Source organism: Dasypus novemcinctus, chromosome 8, assembly GCF_030445035.2.
Source record: "Dasypus novemcinctus isolate mDasNov1 chromosome 8, mDasNov1.1.hap2, whole genome shotgun sequence".
In the NCBI taxonomy this organism is placed as follows: Eukaryota; Metazoa; Chordata; class Mammalia; order Cingulata; family Dasypodidae; genus Dasypus; species Dasypus novemcinctus.
In genome coordinates this window covers 58,324,818-58,346,189 of record NC_080680.1, presented here as the reverse complement: position 1 = coordinate 58,346,189, position 21,372 = coordinate 58,324,818, and the positions used below count along the sequence as shown (strand labels likewise).

General features: G+C 37.7%; 1 protein-coding gene across 5 annotated transcripts in view; it reads right to left on the bottom strand.

The window, feature by feature from the left end:
- CCDC171 (coiled-coil domain containing 171) overlaps positions 1–21,372 on the bottom strand; it is a 549,802-nt gene that overhangs the window by 433,667 nt on the left and 94,763 nt on the right. For all 5 annotated transcript variants that reach the window (XM_058301890.2, XM_058301891.2, XM_071216746.1 and 2 more), the window contains one exon: positions 14,344–14,490. In XM_058301890.2, coding sequence (XP_058157873.1) covers positions 14,344–14,490 — 147 coding nt within the window. The remainder of the gene's footprint in view (positions 1–14,343; positions 14,491–21,372) is intronic.

The window sequence follows — 21,372 nt, the reverse complement described above, 5'->3', positions numbered from 1 at the left end:
CAATGGAACCAAATTTATGGTTCAGAAGCAGACAATCACAGGTATGGTCAAGTGACTTTTGACTAATCTGTCAAACTCACACAGTTCAGGCAGAACAATCCATTCAACAAATGGTGCCGATAAACTTGGACATCCATAGCTGAAAGAAGGAAAGAGGACCCCTGTCTCACACTTTACCTAAAAGTTAACTCAAAACAGGTCAAAAAACTAAAAATAAAAGCAAGAACCATAAAACTTCTAGAAGAAATTATTGGAAAATATCTTCAAGACCTGGTGGTAGGTGGTGGATTCTTAAAGAAGATAAGAGAAGGACTGCATGGACTGACTACTGGTTTATTGTATGTAGAAGTTTTAATTAGCTTACTGTAAAATTGTGGAAAGGTATAGAGTAGATGGTAACACACAGTGAGTAACAGCTAGTTTATAAATGGGGATGTGACTGAAAAGGGTAGTCTAGTTATGTAAATGCCAACTGTCAGAATGCTTGAGAATAATCTAGGAACTGGATAGCACAGTAAACCAAGAGTTGGGTAAGAATTGTGGTTAATGGTACAGATGCAAGAGTGTCCTTTGTGAGCTAAGCAAATGTATATCACTACTGCAGGGTGATAGGAATGTGGAGACACATGGGAAAAATACAGCTGGAGTGACCTATGGACTGTGGTTAGTAGTAGTAATATAATATTCTGGCATCTATGCAAAAGATGTACTGTGTTGATCCTGAGACAGTATGAAAAACATGAGCCAAATGTATACTATGGACATGGTAACAATCAGATGATATTATTTTATCTGTAGCAAATGACATACTACATTGTGGTATGTTGATAGAGGGGTGTTGTTTGGGAGTTCTGCACATGTACATAATTTTTTGTAAGTTTACAACTTCTGTCATTAAAAAATAAATTTAAAAAATAATAATAGTGTGGGTTGGGGGAAAAACACACCAAATGTAAGATAAGGACTATGACTAGTAGTAAGATTTTGACAGTGTTCTGTTTCATAGTTTGTAACAAACCTCTCATGACAATGTAAGGCATTGGTGGAGGGTTGATGCATGGGACCCCTGTATGATGCTATGCATGTTTGCTTTGTAAGTTCACAACTTTTACCACACACTTAATTGTTTATGTATGTTCATATATAGATGATATAAAGATAATAACAATTGGCTTGGTTAGGGAAAAACCACTTTTAGTAGTAATATTTTGACAATGCACTTTAATCATTAGTTAAAAAAGTTTAAAACAATGCAGGTTATTGGAGGTGGGGTGAGATATTATATACGTTTGTTTGATGCTATATATGTTTGTTTTGTAAGTTCACAACTATCATATACTTATTGTTTATGTACATTTATGTATGAGTGACATATTTCAATAAATTTTTTTTAAAAATACACTTAGCATATTACCCAGCAATTCTATTCCTACAGAAGTGAAAATATATGTCTACAAGAAGACTTACACAAGAATGTTCAATGCAACTTTATTATATTTCAAAACTGAAAACAGGGAAGCAGATTTGGCTCACCAGATAGAACGTCCACCTACCACATAGGAGGTCCAGGGTTCAAACCCAGTGCCTCCTGACCCATGTAGTGAGCTGGCCTATGCCTAGTGCTGATGCATGCAAGGAGTGCTGTGATATGCAAGGGTATCCCCCGCATAGGGGAGCCCCACGGTGCAAGGAGTGCATCCTATAACGAGAACCACACTGTGTGAAAAAAGTGCAGCCTGCCCAGGAGTGGCACCGCACACACAGGGAGCTGATGCAGCAAGATGATGCAACAAAAGAGACACAGATTCTGGGTGCCACTTGACAAGAATACAAGCGGACACAGAAAAACACACAGCGAATGGACACAGAGAGCAGACACTGGTGGGGGCACAAGGGGAAGGGGAGAGAAATAAATAAAAATAAACCTTTAAAAAAAAAAGCTGAAAACAATCATCAACAGGTGAATGGATAAACTAATCACAATATTATCCATTCAATAGGATACTACTTAGAAATTTTTAAAAAGGAATGAACTCCTAATACACACAACAGACAAATCTAAAAATGATACTGTGCTAAAAAAGCCAGACTCAAAAATTATATGCTTTATTTCTGAATTCTCATAAAATGCTAAAAGAACAGGAAAATCTAGCATGACAAAAAATGAGATTAGTGGTTCTCTAGGGTCAGGATGGAAGGGTAAATGAAAACAAGGAAGAAGGGAAATTTCTGGGGTAATGAAAATATTCTATAAATTGATTGTGGTGGAGTTAGCACAGATTTATACATTTGTCAAAATTCATCAAACTGAACACTTAAAATAAGTATACTTTATTATATGTAAATTATATCTCAATAAAATATTTAAAAGACCAAGACAAACAAGAAAGACATTCAGAGGATATAACATAATGAACATATAAAAAAAAAAGCAGAGTTATAATTAATAGACTCAGAATTTGCAAAGATGTTCTTGTCACTTTGGGAACCTCCTGTTCCTCTCCTAAATACTGGAGGACCTATAGAGCACATCTTGGACTCTTCTCTAACCACACTCACTCATTTCTGGAATCTAAAATTAATCCAGTCTCATGGCTTTAAAGAGTATATACCATGTATATGTTAGTGACCCCAATATTTATATCATGAGTCCAAACCTCTTCCCAAAACCAATACTCATATAAACAATTGCCTACGCAAAATATTCACTTGCCTGTCCAGTAAGCATTTCAAATTTAATGTATCTAAAACAAAACTCCTGACATCTCCCAAACTTCCCCCACTTGTGTTCTTTGACAGTTCAGTAAAGGCAATGTCATTCACCCATTTGTTCAAGCTAAAATCTTTGACATTGTCCTTTACTCCATCTTTTTCTCTCACAACCCATATCCAATCAGCAAATACTGTTTATTCTATCTTCAAAAATATATCCGAATCTCTCATCTAGATTACTTAAATAGTCTCCTAAATGGTCTCTTACTACCTTACTATCTATTCAAAAGAGTATCAAGAATGATCCTTTTAAAACATAAGTCACCTCTGCTCAAAACCTTCCAGTGGCTTTTGTTCTTACTCAGAAAAAAGCCAAAGTTCTTACAATGAATTACAAAAGTCCTTCAAGACCCATATGAGGAAGCAGCTGTGCCTCAAGCAATTGAGTTCCCATTTACCATATGGAAGACCAGGGTTCGATCCCTGGGATCTCCTGGTTTGAAAAAAAAAGAAAGAAAAGAAAAAGGTGTCCCAAACCTATACAGTTGGAGCAGGCTCCCTGAGCAGCAGAGAGAGAGGCACAGGCCCCCACACACAGCAAAGCAATGCCCCCCAAAAAAGATAATGACTCAACCAGATAGGAAAAAAGAAATTAAAAAGACTGATACGATCTGCCTACCATTCCACATACCCTACTCATCTCCCTCTTGCTCATTTCTTTTTTTTATTAACTTTTTTTGTCTTTATTTTTTTTTAATGTTACATTCAAAAAATATGAGGTCCCAATATACCCCCCACCCCCCTCACCCCACTCTTCCCCCCATAACAACAATCTCCTTCATCATCATGAGACATTCATTCCATTTGGTGAATACATCTCTAAGCACTGCTGCACCTCATGGTCAATGGTCCACATCATAGCCCACACTCTCCCACAGTCCACCCAGTGGGCCATGGGAGGACATACAATGTCTGGTAACTGTCCCTGCAGCACCACCCTGGACAACTCCAAGTTCCAAAAACGCCCCCACATCACACCTCTTCCTCCCACTCCCTACCCTCAGCAACCACCATGGCCACTTTCTCCACACCAATGCCACATTTTCTTCGATTACTAATCACAATAGTTCCTGAATAAATATCAGTAAATCCACTCTAATCCATACTCTATTCCTCCATCCTGTGGATCTTAGAATGGTTGTGTCCACTCCACATCTATATCAAGAGAGGGCTTAGACTCCACATGGATGCTGGATGCAATTCTCCTGCTTTCAGTTGTAGGCACTCTTGGTTCCCTGGTGTGGTGATTGACCTTCTTCACCTCCATGTTAGCTGAGTGAGGTAAGTTCAAAACACCAGAGTGCAGGAGTTGCAAGCCTGTTAAGGCTCAGGGCCTGGCTATCACATGGTCAGTCCAGAGATTCAGGTCCCCTCGGTATACATTAAACCCCAGCACCAACTATAGCTCCGGTAAAAGTGACAGGAGAGACTTGTGGACAAAGATCACATCTGAGTCCAGCTCCATCACAAAGAAACACAAACTCCATAGTAGGGCCAACTGAGATGGCACTGAACTCCATCTACCATGACCATAGAAACTGTGGGTCTCTGTAGCCCTCAGAAGAACCAATACCCGTATCTACTTTATCTGTCTCTGGGACTCTGCTGAGGTGTGCGTAAGGGCGACCCCTCTGATAACCTCCTGGCTCTTTTTGGAGACTCACAGCCATATAAATTCATTTGTCCTTTCCGTTTCCCCCTTTCCTTCAGGTCAAAAAGCATTTTTAACTCCTGGTATTATATGTAGACTGAGATATTCTGCTGGTCCAAGTTGACCATTTTATTGAAGGTCATTTTCTAGTTACATCATCAGCTGGTACTTGGGAGTAATCCCTTGGCACCAGGGAGGCTCATTCCCGGGAGTCATGTCCCATGCCGGGTGGGGGGGGGAGTCTTGCCCGTTTCTTTCCAGCCATATTGGCCTGCTTCCTATTCTCCAAACATTCCAAGTATGTTCCCTTTTCATGGCCTTTCTGTTTCCTATTCCTTCTACCTACAATGTTTTTCCTCCAAATATCCACATGGCTCAATTCCTTTCTTTCCTCACATCTTTGCTCAAACAGCACCTTATCAAGTCAGCCTTTCATGACCACCTATATAAAGGGTAAACATCCAGACTCATCACTCATTATCTCCTTGCGGTCACCCCTCGGGCTGAAGTGTAGTTTGCTGGCCTGGCGAGGGGTGGTGGCCGCAGTAGGCCTATTCCAAACCGCTGCCCCCATAATAGGGTGGTTGGTCGGGCCCACCGCCACCCCTGAAGGAAGCTCGGCATGGGCACAGAGTGCCCTCGGGTCTCCCCTTCTCGGCAGCCATGCTTCCGCGGCCGCCCCTCCTCCCGGATGGCGCCACACGATGCCTTGTGGGGCGGCACCCTTCTTCTTCTTTCTCCCTGCGCAGGCGCAGGGCAGAAAAATCCAGTCTGCCCTTTTCCCTCCCCCCGACAGCAGCAACAGCCAGGCATGGGCGGGAAACTCCAGTCTGCCCTCTACCCCAGCAACAGCAGCCACCAATCACTAAACCCTGCCACTTCCCCCAGCAACAGCAATAGTCAATCCCTAATCACCACCCCTCCCCCGTCCAGTACCGCCCACTGACCTTTCTCTGGCAACCAATCAGAACAGGGCGTGGCTTCGACCAATCAGCCTTCCCCAGCCCCTATAAAACTGTTGCCTCTCCCTCAATAAAGTGGACTTGCGTGTTTACCTTGTCTCCGTGGTAGTTCTTCTGCCGTGCGCCCTCCAGTCCTGAGAGCCCCCGACAAGGGCCTGGCCTCCCTTGTCCCCAGTTCGTCGCCTGCTTCTCCGGGCGACCCCCTCGTCGCCGGCTTCGCCGGGCGACCCCATCAGCCGAACCGCGCAACCCCTGTGAGACCGACCCCTCGTCTGCTGCCGGACCGACCCCTCGTCCCAAGTGGGACCAACCCCTCATCCCAAGCGGGACCGACCCCTCGTCCCAAGCTGGACTGACCCCTCGTCCGCAGCCAGACCCCACCTCTACCGACCGAGCAAGCTGTCGCATCTCCTCTAGTCTGCTTTACTGTTCTCCATAGCACTTATCACCAATTAACATACTGCATATGTTTTGTTTTGTTTTTAAAGTGATTCTCACTGACTAGAGTGTTAATTTCAAGGGGGAGCACTTGTTTTGATCACTGTCATGCCCTAAACATCCAGAAGAACTCAGTAAATATTCACTGAACAAATGAATACTGCAGTCAAAATACTGGAACAGCATGCTATAAAAATGGTAGAGAACAAAAACTCTCAGAAATTTAAGATAAAAAAGAAAATATTCAATTAGAATGGTTGAAAGTCAAGTAAATTTCCCAAGAAGTCCAGAAGGACAATAGAAAGGTAAGAAAAGTAAAATATCAGTACAGTTGATCTAACACTTAAATAATTAAAGTCCCAGAAGAGAGAAAAGAAAAAACCCTGAGAAAGAAATTGTTAAAAAAAAAAACACACATGAGAATTCCTCAAAATAAAGGACATGAGTCTCCATACTTAACTATCCACCAAATACACTGCATACTGAATGAGAAATGATTCATATGAAGAAACATAATTGTTTATCTTTAATGTTCTGGATTTCATAATCAATGGGAACTCTAAAGCACAAATAACGTGGTGTCTTCGAAAATATAATACAAAAGAAAAAGAAAGACATGGAGAGCCTGAAGATTAAATGATTTAAGAGGCATATCAATTAAATATAATATGTAGCCCTAACCAGTATTTTGATTCACACTATAAAAATATATGTTTATGCCATTTTATTAGACTATTTGAAATTTGAATACCTGAATATTTTATATTAAGCAATAACTTTTAAACAATTTAAGTATATTAATATTGCAGTTTTAAATAAAAAGAACCCTATTTTTAGAAATACATAATGAAATATTTATGGTTAAAATGATCTCATGTCTGAGATTTGCATCAATAACTGGGTTATACACATTTAAATTTTTCCATAATTAAAAGTTAAAAAAAAAAAAAGAGACAAAGACATTCAGAAAGGAGAAGAGAAGAAAAAGGTCACAAAGGAAGAGAAACCAGAATGGCATCTTAACCTCTTAACAGCAACAGAGCAACAGAAGAAACTGGAAGCCAGTGAGGTAAGGCCTTAAAATCCTGAAAGAAAATGACTTTTAACTTAAAATTCTATATTTAACCAAATCATATCTATCATAATACAATTTTATAAAGACATTTTCAGACATGCAAGTTTCTCATAAAATTCACTCCCGGGAAGTAGACTTCAACCAATGGATAGGGCATCCGCTTACCACATGGGAGGTCCATGGTTCAAACCCTGGGCTTCCTTGACCCGTGTGCAGCCAGCCCATGCACAGTGCTGATGCACGCAAGGAGTGCCATGCCATGCAGGAATGTCCCCTGCATAGGGGAGCCCCATGTGCAAGGAGTGCGCCCATAAGGAGAGCCGCCCAGCGCAAAAGAAAGTGCAGCCTGCCCATGAATGGCGCCTCACACACGGAGAGCTGATACAACAAGAAACAGATTCCTGGTGCTGCTGATAAGGATAGAAGTGGTCACAGAAGGACACACAGGGAATGGACACAAGAGAGCAGACAACGGGGGGAGTGGGGGGAGAGAAATAAATAAAAATCTTTAAAAAATAAAAAATAATAAAAAATAAAATAAAATTTACTCCCATTCCCGCTTTCCTTAGAAACTACTAGATCATATGATCCATCAAAATAAAGGTGCAAACTAAAAAGAGAGAAGGCATGTGTGATGGTTAGGGTGATGTGTCAACTCGCCCAGGTAAGTGCCCAGTTGTTTGGTCAAGCAAATACTGGGCTAACTGTAATTATAAGGGCATTTATGGGCTTTAGTAACCATTGACTTCACTGCAGTGGTAAATCATTGATAGCTGATTACAATTACATCAGTCAGGGAGATTGCCATTAGCAATGAGTGATGCTTTACCCCAATCAGTTGAATGCCTTAAAAGGGGAAATGATTCCAGCATTTACAGAATTTCCCAGCTTGCCTTTGGACAGCCAACGTCTCCCAGAACTCATCAAGAACCTTCATTGGACTTTCATTGGTTCACTGGTTGCAGTTTGCCTGTGGAACTTGGACTTGTGCATCCCCATGGTCACGTGAGAGGCTCTTATAAAATTGCATACTACTGACAGATACCTCTTGTTGATTGGGTTTCCCTAGAGAACCCTGACTAATACAGCATGGGACCTAGGAAACAGAGGACACAGAGAAAGCAGAAGGGATCTCAGAAAAATTTTCTGAGGATATATTCTACAAAGTTATCAAACTGCCTTCAAAGTTTTATACATTTTTTAAACTCCCATCAGCAAGGTACAGGAATTTTTTAACCCCATTCTCACCAACACCAGGTAATATCATTTTTTTAATCTTAGTATTATAAGTGTTATAGTCTTTCTTAAGTTATGAAGTTAAGCATTTTTTATGTGTTTCTTGTCCCTCAGAATTCTTCTTTCATATCTCTTTCATATCATTTGACCATTTTTTTCATGAATATTTTCTCCTTTTTCTTACCAAATAGTAAGGGGAAATTTAAATAGACATGGAAATACAGATAGAAATAAAGATATATTTACCCTGTAAATATTTTTCTCATTTGTTTGTCTTTTAATTTTGTTTGAAGTAGGAGAGGATTTACTTACATGACACTTTATTTTTTATGTAGTCAAATATATGAATCTATTTCCTTATGATTCTATTCCTTTGCTTTATGATTTGTAAGTCCAACCACATTCAGAGAACAGATAAATATTAACTTAAATTTTCTTCTTTTCTTAGTTTATCATTTGTTACAATTCACTCTTTCTCATCCAACTAGAATTTATTTTAAAACATAGTATATATTTGAAATCTAATTTTAGTTTGTCTCAAATATTTAATCAGTTATTTCAAAGTCACTCAACTTTATTTATTCCTGACCTTTCAATTCTGTTCCACTGAGAGTCTGGTGTTCAAATATTGAACTTTTTTGACCACTCAGCTATTATTTCCCTTTTTTTTCAAACCAGCACCTTAAATTTATTTGGAAGAGTTTCCTCTATGGGTTGCAATTTTGGTAGAACTGGTAGAGGTGGGAAGGGATTTATTTGGGGCAAATTACCTTTTTCAATACAATGTTCTCTCCCTGGGATATGAATATTGAATAAAGTCACAAAGGAGTAAAAACTGTTAATTCCTATTCACTCCAATTTCATCCATCATTACTGGTCCCAAGACATCTAGAGATCCATTTGATTCTGTGAATACGATTCCCATATTCTTCTGGTGAATTCTCTATTTAAGTTAAACGAAGTTGGTTTGTCACTTGCAGCCAAAGAACCATGATTGGGCGGTAAACTTTGCCCAGTGGTTAGGGCGTCCGTCTACCACATGGGAGGTCCACGGTTCAAAACCAGGGCCTCCTTGACCGGTGTGCAGCTGGCCCATGCACAGTGCTGATGCGTGCAAGGAGTGCCCTGCCACGCATGGGTTTCCCCCGTGCAGGGGAGCCCCACGTGCAAGGAGTGTGCCCTGTAAGGAGAGCCGCCCAGCGCGAAAGGAAGTGCAGCCTGCCCAGGAATAGTGCCGCACCCACAGAGAGCTGACGCAACAAGATGAAGCAACAAAAAGAAACACAGATTCCCGTGCCGCTGACAACAACAGAAGCGGACAAAGAAGATGCAGCAAATAGACACAGAAACAGACAACCGGCATGGGGGGGAAGGGGAGAGAAATAAATAAATAAATATATATATCTTTAAAAAAATTTAAAAACAAAACCAAAGAACCATGATTATATATCACTGAAGCTTTATAATACATTTTAACTTCCGTTAGAATAAGTCCCCACTCTTACTAATCTATCAAAATGTTTTAGCTAATCTAGCCTCTCTAGTTTCCAAATGAATTTTAAAATCTGTTTTCAAGGCATAATCCCATTGCAATTTTCATTAGAACTGCTTTAACCCATAATATAATCTGGGAAGGGCTCATTTCTTTACAGTGGTAAGTTTTTCCAAAGTGTTTTTGCCATTTTCCTTTAAAAATCTATAGCTAAATTTCACAATTTTTATTTACTTCCCAGTTATTATATACCTAGTTTTTATCACTATTCTGAAGAAGACTTTTTTATTATTATAGTATCGAAACAATTACTGCTGGTATGTAAGAACATAAACATAATCATTATATATTATTTTCTACTCAGCCTCCTTATTCGATGTCCATACTAATAACAGTTGTTTTAAAGCTGATTTTCTTGACTATTCCGGCGTATAATCCATACCATCTGCAAATAATTAGAATTGTATGTCCTTCTTTCCAGAAGTTATACCATTATTGTCTTTGCCTTTATCCACCACTTTGGCTAAAATGCCCAAAACAATGTTAAATAACAGCAATGAGTTTAATAGAGAGTACTTATAGCATGTTGTTACCATTTTTATTTATTTCATTTTTTAAACTTTGAGTTTTAAATACTTCCAAATTTACAGAACAGTTAGAAAAATAATGCAAACCCCATACAAAGAACTCTAACATACCACTGTCCCCCCCAAGATACCCAGATCCACCAATTTTAACATTTTGCCACATTTGCTGTATCATTCTACCTACCTATCTAGCAATAAATCCATCTATCTATCCATCTATGTATCTACCTATCTGTTTACTTATTTATCATTGCATTTTCTGAACACTTGAATGTAGGTTGTATAAATCATGCTCTTTCAATACTGCCATGTACATTTCCAGAAACAAGGATATTCACATATATGACCACCTTAAGAATAGTTATCAAATTCAAAAAATTTAACACTGCTATGCTTACAGTCTACATTACAATTTTCTCATATGTCTCAATAATGTACTTTTGAGCCCTTTCTTGTCCTTTGCTAGATCCTATACAGGAGCGTTTGATGGTCATTGTCTCTTTTTTCTTTCCTTTTTTTTTATCATGGGAACATATATACAACATAAAATTTCCTGTCTCAACCACTTCCAAGCATACCATTCAGTGGGATTAATCACATTGACAATGTACCCTAAATACCTTCCATTACTACAACTTTCCCATCTCCCCAAACACAAACCCTGCAACCATTATGCATTAACTCCCGTTAACCCTGACCCCGACTCCTGGCAAGCTATACTCTAATTTCTGGCTCTACGAGCTTACATATTCTCTGATATTTTCTTTATAGCTCCCATGGGGCTTAAATTTAACATTTTAAACCTGTAACAATCTTGTTTGGTTTGATACCAACTTAACTTCAACAATATACACAATGTTCCTATTTCCTGCCATCATCCCACTTTTATGTAGTTCTTGGCAAAATTGTATGTTTATACATTATTAGTCCAAAGCTACTAATTTAACATTACATTTTGTGCATTTGCTTTTTCCATCCTATAGGAAGTTAACAGATGATCTCCTAAGCAAAAATACAAGAGTACTGGCATTTATATTTACCTTTGTCATTACCCTCACAGGAGACCTATATTTCTTCATGCAGCTTTGATCTATTATCATTCTCCTTAGCATCTCTTCTACGGCTCCCTCAGCTTTTGTTTATCTGGGAATGTCTTAAACTCTCCCTCATTTTTTAAAGAGAATTTTGCCAGATACAGAATTCTTATATGGCAGTTTTTTGCTTTCAGTACTTTGATATGTCATCCCACTGCTTTCTTGATTCCATGGTGTATTAGTTTGCCAAAAGGCTGCCAATGCAAAGTACCAGAAATCTGTTGGCTTTTATAAAGGAGATTTATTTGGGGTAAAGTTTCAAGGTTTTGAAACTTTCAAGGTTTTGAAAAGTCCAAACTGACGCACCATCATAGATGCTTCCTCACCAAGTCAGCTACCATTGATTCCAGTGTATTGCCACATGGTGAAGCAAGATGGCCACTGAACTCAAGGTTTCAGCCTTCCCCTCTGGGCTCAATCTTTCCTCTAGAGCTCCATGGGCTCAGCATCTTGAGGCCTGGTGCTTAAGCAATCCTGTAGTCCTCTCTCTCCTGGCATAGGTCTTGTTTCTTTCCAGGCCTCCTGTATCAGTCGTGGCTGTTCTTTCTTTCCAATTTCAGCTGTAATCTATCAGGCAAATGGCTCATCTTTCCCTGGGGCCTCAGCTGTTCCAGCTGTCTCCTTTCTGTCACATGGCAAGATCAAAAATGGCAAGAGCTCTGTCCGACTGAGTGTCCATTTATAACAGGCCCAGCAAGGGTCCCCCTAAGTCCCGCCTCACTTATGTGGTCCAATAAAAAGCCCTACAGCAATCCTAACAGGTAATCTAATGAAAGGCTCCTCAGATGAATTTTTTTCTTCTATCTGGTTGCGTCATCATCTTTTATTTTTATTTTTTTTAAAGATTCACTTTTATCCATTTCTCTACCCTTTCCCCCAACTCCAGTTGTCTGCTCTCTGTGTCCACTTGCTGTGCGCTCCCAAGTCCGCCTGCACTCCCGTCAGCTGCACCAGGAATCCATGTCTCTTTTTGTTGCGTCATCTTGCTGCATTAGCTCTCCACACATGCAGCACCACTCCTGGGCAGGCTGGACTTTTTTCACATGGGGCGGCTCTCCTTAGGGGACGCACTCCTTGCATGTGGGGCTCCCCTACATGGGGGATACCCCTATGTGGCATGGCACTCCCTGCACATATCAGCACTGCGCATGGGCCAGACCACCACACACATTCTGGGACAACCGCAATGCAAATTTTCTGGTAAGCATGACAGTGTCTCACAGGGTTCTGAGGCTCTCTTCACTTTTCTTCATTCTTTCTTTCCGCTCCTCAGACTGAATGATTTCAATTGTCTTGTCTTCAAATTCTCTGATTCTTTCTTCTACCTATTCCAATTTGCTGTTGAACTCCTCTAGGAAATTTTTTTATTTCATTTACTATGGGCAGTTCTGTTTGGTTCCTTTTCATAATTTCTATCTCTGTAGGAATAATATCTTTGTGCTCATCTCTTATTTTCCTGATTTCCTTTAGTTCTTTGTCCCTGCTTTCCTTCAGCTCTTAAAACATATTTACAGCTTTTTTTTTTTTGTCTTTTTTTGGTATGTCCCTCTTCTCAATGGTTTATTATGCTGTATTCTTAGCCTGACATCACTTCCTGTTTCTTTGTATGTTTAATAACCTTTCATTGAAACCTGGATATTTTGCTATTTTAATGTGCTGTTGCTGGAATTTAGACTCTGTGGTGTCTGTTCCTTAAGCTTGTATCCAGCCCATGTTATGACAGAGCTTTCCTTAATGCCAGGAGATAACAAAAAATAAGAAGGAAAAAAAGAAAACACCATTCCCAGTATTTGCAGATTGACATGTGTGAATGCTCTCTTTTATTAATTATTCATAAAATAAGTTTGGAGACTAGCTCGAGGAAAAAAATGCCAGGGCCTCCCTGGTTCTTTCTGCACATATTACGCATCTTGTCTTGCGCATGTGGCCCTAAGAATTCCCTAGGAAAGTTTCTCCATGGGCCCAGGCACTGTATTGTATGTCCTATATTCAGTGATCCTTTGCCCCAAGTAACCACAACTTCACTGCTCCCCACAGTATACTGTAGGAGAACTCTATGAGTTGCCTTCTACATGCAAGGCAAGTTCTGGGGTATGTGAGCCTGCAAGAAGTGTCCTGGCTCAGTCCCTCAGGCTTCCATCAGACAGAATGGGCCAGACACACATGTTCCCAGTATATGCATAAGGGTTACTTTACTCCTCCCAGAACCAGAACCAGAAATCTGCACTGGGAACATAGACCAGCTCCATGATTATCTCATTAGGTTATAGAGGAGGGGCCAGCCAAGGTGCCATGAGGTCCTATTCCTTCTAAGTTTCCTTTTCTTCATTCAGCTGTTGCCTATTGCTACAATTCTTTAAATATTTCCTGGAGGTATGAGAAAGATGCTTCTGCCAGTTCTTGCTGGTTGTTCAAAGCTTCTGTAGGAAAAAAGAGCACTGAAACTTTTAACTCCCACCTTGACTGGGGCAGTATGATTGCTCTCCTACCTCTAGACATTTTATCATTAAATACCTTTATTAGTATTTACCTAATAACAATTATAAATTAGATTTAGGGAAAAAAAACCTTGATTTATTGAAATACTTTATTTTCCTACAAAGCATAAGTCCTATTTTTCATATGTTAATTGATGCTTCTTTTCTATCTAAATTGTTAACTGAAAAGCATTCCAAAAAACCATTATGTGTGATTCAAACTACAAAATTAGAACTTAACATTACTTTTGTTACTTAGGACCTATACACACCGAGTCTTTACCTATGTTGCTTCCTCAACCTTATAATGTAAATGATTTTCCTCAAACTTCTCAAATACATCATACAAATTGTTAAAAGTGTATAGATTTAAATAATAAGAGGCAAAATAAAAAAAAATAACTCAGATTCAAAAGTTTTCAAAGAAGCCAAATAGTCAATATTATATATAAATGCCCCCAAAATTAGTCATTTTTTTCTGCAGAGTAAAACATTCTCTAACCTTGTATCACTGACCAGATAACATGTATACGTTATTAAAGAACTAGAGAAAATGTACCTCAAATTCTTTTCTAAGACGTTCCTCTCGCTGAGTGCTAAATTCTAGTTCATTTGTTTGACGTCGTAAAAGATCAGAGCAGTCCATGTGTTCTGCCTCTAATTTTTCTACTTGTTTGTGCATATTTTGTACAGCATTATCTTGCTCCTGGAAAAAAATTCATTTTACATCAATAAAGTTTGCAAGCCAACAATGACTCAAATTTATTCTATAGAAGGCAGTAACTAAAAATGCGCTTTGGCCTTAATAAGCTGATTCACATGAGAGAGGCCTAGATGTTTTCTTGCAATATTTTAGAGTAGATACATTAAAAAAAAAAAAAAAAAAAGCACAGCTGGAGTTTTACAATTAGTATACAATTGAAAATACACTATGCTAATTCAATTGAACTCCAAAAGTATTTATACACAACTATCATATACAATGCTTTCCCTCTTATTAAAATTTTAAAGTATTAGTAACACACTGTATATTGTTCCTTTGTGTGATAAGGAACCATTAGCTTCAATGCCTAATAATGATCCTTGAGAGGATTTTATGAGTCCATGGTATTTAAATTAGCTTATAACTCTCAAAATTTTATCCACTAGATGGCTGTGTTTCATTTTCTCTTCAGTTTTGAAAAGCTTTTCAAATCTTTTCTGTAGTAGTGAAAGAAAAATAACTTCAGATAACCCTATAATTAATTCTCTCAATTTCCTCCTTTCCTATTTAAACTCAAATCAGAGTTGAATTTTATAGGAAGCTCTATTATAACGTTAACACCCATATCAAAGGTATTTTCCACAATAAATAATCTCAGTACATAATTTTCATGTGAGGTCTTTGACAAAGCCCTCTTTCCTACATTCCCCTCACCAGCATAATCTTACTCATGGACATAAATGCAAATACATTCATAAAAACTTACATGTACCCTTAGCCACTCAAAATATATCACAAGAATCTCGTTGAGTATGTTGCAAGCACAAAATATAATTCTCTATAACAGATTCTAGTTTGGAAAGTACCCAGCAGTATAGTCCACAGTTAAGAGATAAGGGACAAATTTTAATTTCTTCCCTGCACATCCCTTCATTCATAAAATTACTACTCTGCAACTGACTACACATGAACTCCTAAGAACTATTTTCTGCGGTTAATGGAAACTACAAAATATACAGGCACTCATCTACTTAAATATTATCAATCTTTGAACTCCCAAAGATAAGAACAGGTAGCTGGGTACCAGAGAAAAATGCCCAACTCTGTTGACAACCAGTAGATAGCACTAGCAGATGGTTTTATAATGACACTTTGGACTTAGAAAAAAATGATCTTGTAAACAGCCTTATGTAATCTAATCTCATCATAAGAAGAGTAACTTCATATATGAAAGCACTTTTAAAATTTTATAACACTGTACCAGTATAAGTAACTATCATTATTCTACATGACAGGCACCCTCTCCCTCAAGCAACTTATAGTACCAGCATTAATTCAAATCCACTATTAAGTTATATGCCTTTTTCAATTATAAGTACATGATCTCCAACTTTTAATATCTTAGAGAACTATGTGTACTTTAAAATAAATAAATGACTATTTACAAGGTTAAACAAAAACTTTAATTTCAATAATTCAATATTGAACATTCAATAATTTAAAATAAAATGCAGAGTCTATAACCAAAAGATACTTAAATCCTAATTAACAGCAATTATTGCAAACAATATTTATTTTTTTAAAGTAAAAGAAATTAAAGTCTTCAGGAAAATTTACAAGATTTTGTAGTGGTCTGGAACTGTATGAACCCCAGGAAAACATGTTCTTAACTGTAATCCATTCCTGTGGGTGTGAACCTGTTCTCTGTGTCTGTTTGCTGTGTGTTCTTCTTTGTCCGCTTCTGCTGTTGTCAGCAGCACAGGAATCTGTGTTTCTTTTTGTTGCATCATCTTGTTGCATCTCTGTGTGTGCAGCGCCATTCCTGGGCAGGCTGAACTTTCTTTTGTGCTGGGTGGCTCTCCTTACGGGGCACACTCCTTGCACATGGGGCTCCCCTACACAGGGGCACCCCTGCGTGGTATGGCACTCCTTGCGCGCATCAGCACTGCATGTGGGCCAGCTCCACACCAGTCAAGGAGGCCCGGGGTTTGAACCGTGGACCTCCCATGTGGTAGACAGACGCCCTAACCACTGCGCCAAGTCCGCTTCATGGTGTGATCCTATTAATGTGGTTACTTCAGTTTCAGTATGGCCTACCTCAATCAGCATGGTTCTTAATCCTATTACTGGAGTACTTTACAAGCAGCATGCAATTCTGACAGGAGAGAGAAAGCCAAAGAGGGAAGAGCCAGAAGCTGAACTCAACGATACAAGGAGACGCCAGGAGAGGATGCCATGTGGACAACCATGTAACAGAGAAGCCCAGGACCAAGGATCACTGGCAGCCAGCCCCAGAATGCCAGTCTTTGGGGGGAAAAGCATCACCTTCATGATGTTTTTAGACTTTTTCCTGGCCTCAAAATCATAAGCCATTGTTTAAGCCACCCATTTGCCTGGTATTTGTTTGCGCAGCCAAGGGAACTAAAATAGATTTATATATTTTTAAAATGTGATTTATGATTCCCATTCCACTGATAAATGGTACAGAAAGGGAACAACCATTCCAAATGTCACTACACTAAATAATAAGCATGCTCAAAATTGATCAAGAGCCCATCAATTAGATTTATTATGTTTCTTTTTGGAGAGATTTTAACATTATGCTATTTGACCTGTATTAAATATTACCCACAAACTAGCTTTTAAATAAGTCTTTCAAGATGTAGATGAAAATCTGATCCACAGTCACAATCAAATAGTTATTTAATAATATGTGATAATTACTGTGCATTATTGGACATGGAAACAAACATATACATAACGCTTTTATAGAAAAAATGGCTGCTTTTCTCAAACAGTGATTTTTAGGAATTCTATTCACATATACAAGAAAACATATTGATTACATTAGCAGATTTCATTAATTAAGTAATCAATTGCACTAATTGATTTTCTTATGTTAAAACCACCTTGCATTTATTGTATAAAGACTTTTTATATTTTATCTTTTTTATATGTGGCTATATTCAGTTAGCTACTATTTTATGGTATAAATCTATACTAATGAGTGAAATCAGCTTATAATTATCTTTTCTTATATCCTTGTCAGTTTCTGTATCAAGATTATGTTATCAAGATTTTTTCCACTCTCTGGAGTAGTTTATTTAAGACTGGAATTACCAACTCCTTTGATGTTTTTATTTACTCATTGTGAAGCAATATGGGCCTGGAATTTTGATATAACTCAATTTATTTAATGGTTATAGGAACTAATGCAGTTTTCTCCTTTCTATTAATAGCTCTTCTTAAGTTAGTGTGGGCAGGGGAAAGGAATTACATATACATATATAAACATACAAATTTCAGTTACAAATATCAAGTCAAATCATCCTATAGTGAATATAGAATAGTGTTTGAGAAGCATCATTCAAACATTCAGAGCTACTAATAAGCTTTTTAGTTTCCCACTCTTAAAACATAAGAAAACCTGATTTTTAAGAAAATTCTCCAATGTTAATGATGAAGTCCAAATAAAATGGGAAAAACAAGAACCTGAAAAGAACAAATATGTAAAGAGCCAAAAGCTTCAAAACATCCTTAAAGAATGGAAACAGTAATTTTAAAAAAATAAATAAATAAATAAATAAATAAATAAATAAAAAAAAGAATGGAAACACTTCTGAAATACCGGAGTAAACACTGAAAAATCTACTCCAAGAAAGCAACAAGAATATGGCAAAAACTGTCAAAATATGAACTTTCTAAAAAGTCTGGAAACTAGCCAAAGGTTTGCAACAATGAAGAAGCATTTGTTTAGGATTAAAATTTTTAAAAATAGCTGAATCTTGGTAAACACAGAGAGCTTGAGGTGTTTTAAGTTGCCTTATTCCCATTGCCTCCTCTTCCAGGCCCATCTCCCCAAGCCCACTGTAGCCTATGTTTAATTGATTTTTAGAGGGATACTGTATTGATTCCCTTTTCATTTCCTTTTGTGTATACTTTTTAGATATTTTCTTACTAGTTACCATGAGGATTATATCCCAAATTTATGTCAAGATTGAATTTATAACAACTTAAGTTCAATAGCTTAAAAAGCCTCTGCTCCTAGACAGCACCATCTCCCCTGTTTTCTATTCATATTGTCACAAAGAAACATATTCATATATTATGTGAGCATTAACATACATTTATAATTATTCTTATGCACTTGTCTTTTAAATCACATAGGAAATTTTAAAAGACCAATATAAGAATACAGATGAAAAAATCCTCAAAAAATTATTAGCAAACCAAATTCAACAGCACAGTACAAGAATTATAAACCACAATCAACTGAGATTTACCCGTGTATGTAAGAGTCATTCAACATAACAAAACCTATTAATATACTGTATTGATGAACAATGGAAAAAAAATCAACCCATCAATTTAATGTCAAATGCAAAAAGGCAAAGGATAAAATCTAACAAGCCTAATGATAAAACACTTTAAAAACTAGAAATAGAAGGAAACTTCATCAACATGACAAAGGACACATATGAAAAACCCACAGCTAAAAACATACTTAATGATGAAAGACTGATAAAGCTAAGGTAAGGAACAAGTCAAGACAAACACTGCACCACTGTTTTCAACATTGTACCAAAGGTAGGCAAGGAAAAGAAATCAAAGGGATCCAACTTGAAATGGAAGAAATAAAACTTTTCCAATTTGCAGATCACATGCTCCTAAATATAGAACCTGCTGAAAAATCCACAAAAAAGATGCAAGAGCTAATAAACGAATTCAACAAAGTGGTGAGGTGCAAGATTAATAAACAAAAATCAGTAATGATTCTATAAACTAGTAATGAAAAATCTGAAGAGAAAATCAAGAAAAAAAAATCCATTTGCAAAAGCAACTAAAAGCATCAAAAACCAAGGAATAAATTTAATATAAAGATGGAAAATAAAAAGTGTTGACAAGAGTGGAGCAGATGTAGCTCAAGTAATTGAGCTCCCACCTACCACATGGGAGGTCCCTCCTTTGATTCCCAGTGCCTCCTAAAGAAGACAGAGATGGGCAGGTGTGGCAAGCCAATGCAACAAGATGATGCAACAAGAGACATTCGGAGGAAAAACATAACGAAAGACACAATAAAGTAGGGAGTGGAGATGGTTCAAGCAATTAGGTACCTCCCTACCACACTGGAGATCCCAGATTTGGCTTCCAGTGCCTCCTAAAGAAACAAGAAAAATGAAGAGACACAGCAAGTGCAAAACATCAAGGGGGTAAGGGAAAATAAATAAATAAAATAAATCTTTTAAAAAAGTGTTGACAAAAATGTGAAGAAATTTAAACCCTCATACCTTGCTGGTGGAATATAAAATGGTGGCCAATTTGCAAATGAGTCTGACAACTCCTCAAAAGATTAAACATAGAATTACCCATATTTACCCAGCAATTCCATTCCTAGGTACATACTAGAGAACTGAAAACATATGTTTACACAAAATATTGAACATAAATGTTTGCAGTAGCATTATTTACAATTGTCAAAAAGTGGAAACAACCCACAGTCCAGCAACTGATGAATAAAATATATGGTATATCCATATAATAGAATATTATCTACCCATTAAAAAGAAGCCAAGTATCAATATAAGTTACAGTATGGATGAATCTTGAATACATCATGATAACTACAAGAAACCAAACACAAAAGGCTGTAAATTGAATGATTCCGCTGAATGTACAGAATAGGGAAATCTAAGATACAGCAAGTAGATTAGTAGTTGCCCGGGGCTGGGAAATGGAGAAATGGAGAAGGCCTGCTTATGGATACAGAGTTTCATTCTAGGATGATGAAAATGTTCTGAAATGAGATGGTAGTGATGGGTGTACCGCTCTGAATATAATAGAAATCACTTAATTGAGCATTTTAATAGAGTGCATTTTATGTTATGAGAATCATATCTCAATATATCCTTAAAGAGACAAAGCAAAAATAGCATGCTATAAAAAGGAAACATTCAGAAATTCAAAAATAGACCCAGTAGAAATGACAAATGAAACAAAATGTAGTGTTAGAAATTGAAATTTAGGAAAACCCAAGAGAACAGAGGAAAAAGAAAATGAGAAGGAAGGAGAGAAAATAGAATAAAACTTGTGGACCACACCAGAAAATCCAGCATTCAACTAATTTAAGGGGTTCTATAAAAGTAGAACATTCAAAAAAGAAGAGCATAAATCTTAAATAAGGTAATTTCTAAAACTGAAGGGCATATATTTTGCCCACCAATTTTAAAAGAAAAACATATTTTACCATACACAAAGGCTCAGACATCAGAATGGATTCAGAATTCTCAACAGCAACTTTTTAGAAGATAAAGTAGAGAAATGTTTTCAGTGTTCCAAGGGAGAATTACGTCCAATGCAGATTTCTATATCCATCAAAATTTTCAATTCATGGTCTCAAATTCCCAATTCTCCTTTATCAGAAAACTTCTACAGGCCTCCCTCTAAGCCAATTTCAGCCTTTAAACACACTACCTTCCCCCTGGCATGGGACATGACTCCCAGATATAAGCCTCCCTGGCACCAAGGGATTACTGCCAAGCACCAACTAGTAATGCATCTGGAAAATGACCTCAATCAAAAGGGGGAAATATTAAATACAAATGAGTTTTTATGGCTAAGAGATTTAAAGTGAGTTGGGAGATCATTCCAGAAGTTACACTAAAGCACATCCCAGCAGGATCTCATTGACTGCCACCGTAAACAGTGCTGAGGGCTCTAGAGGAATCTAGACACTATAAGCAGGGCAGACAATCTCAGGAATTTGGCACCCTGTCAGTGGGCCAGCCTTACTTTGAATACATGCTCCTCAATGTATTAGAGTTAGACTCATTTATAATTTCTCTACATATGGCTCTTCTGCCCCTTTTATTTGAACCTAAAATCAGC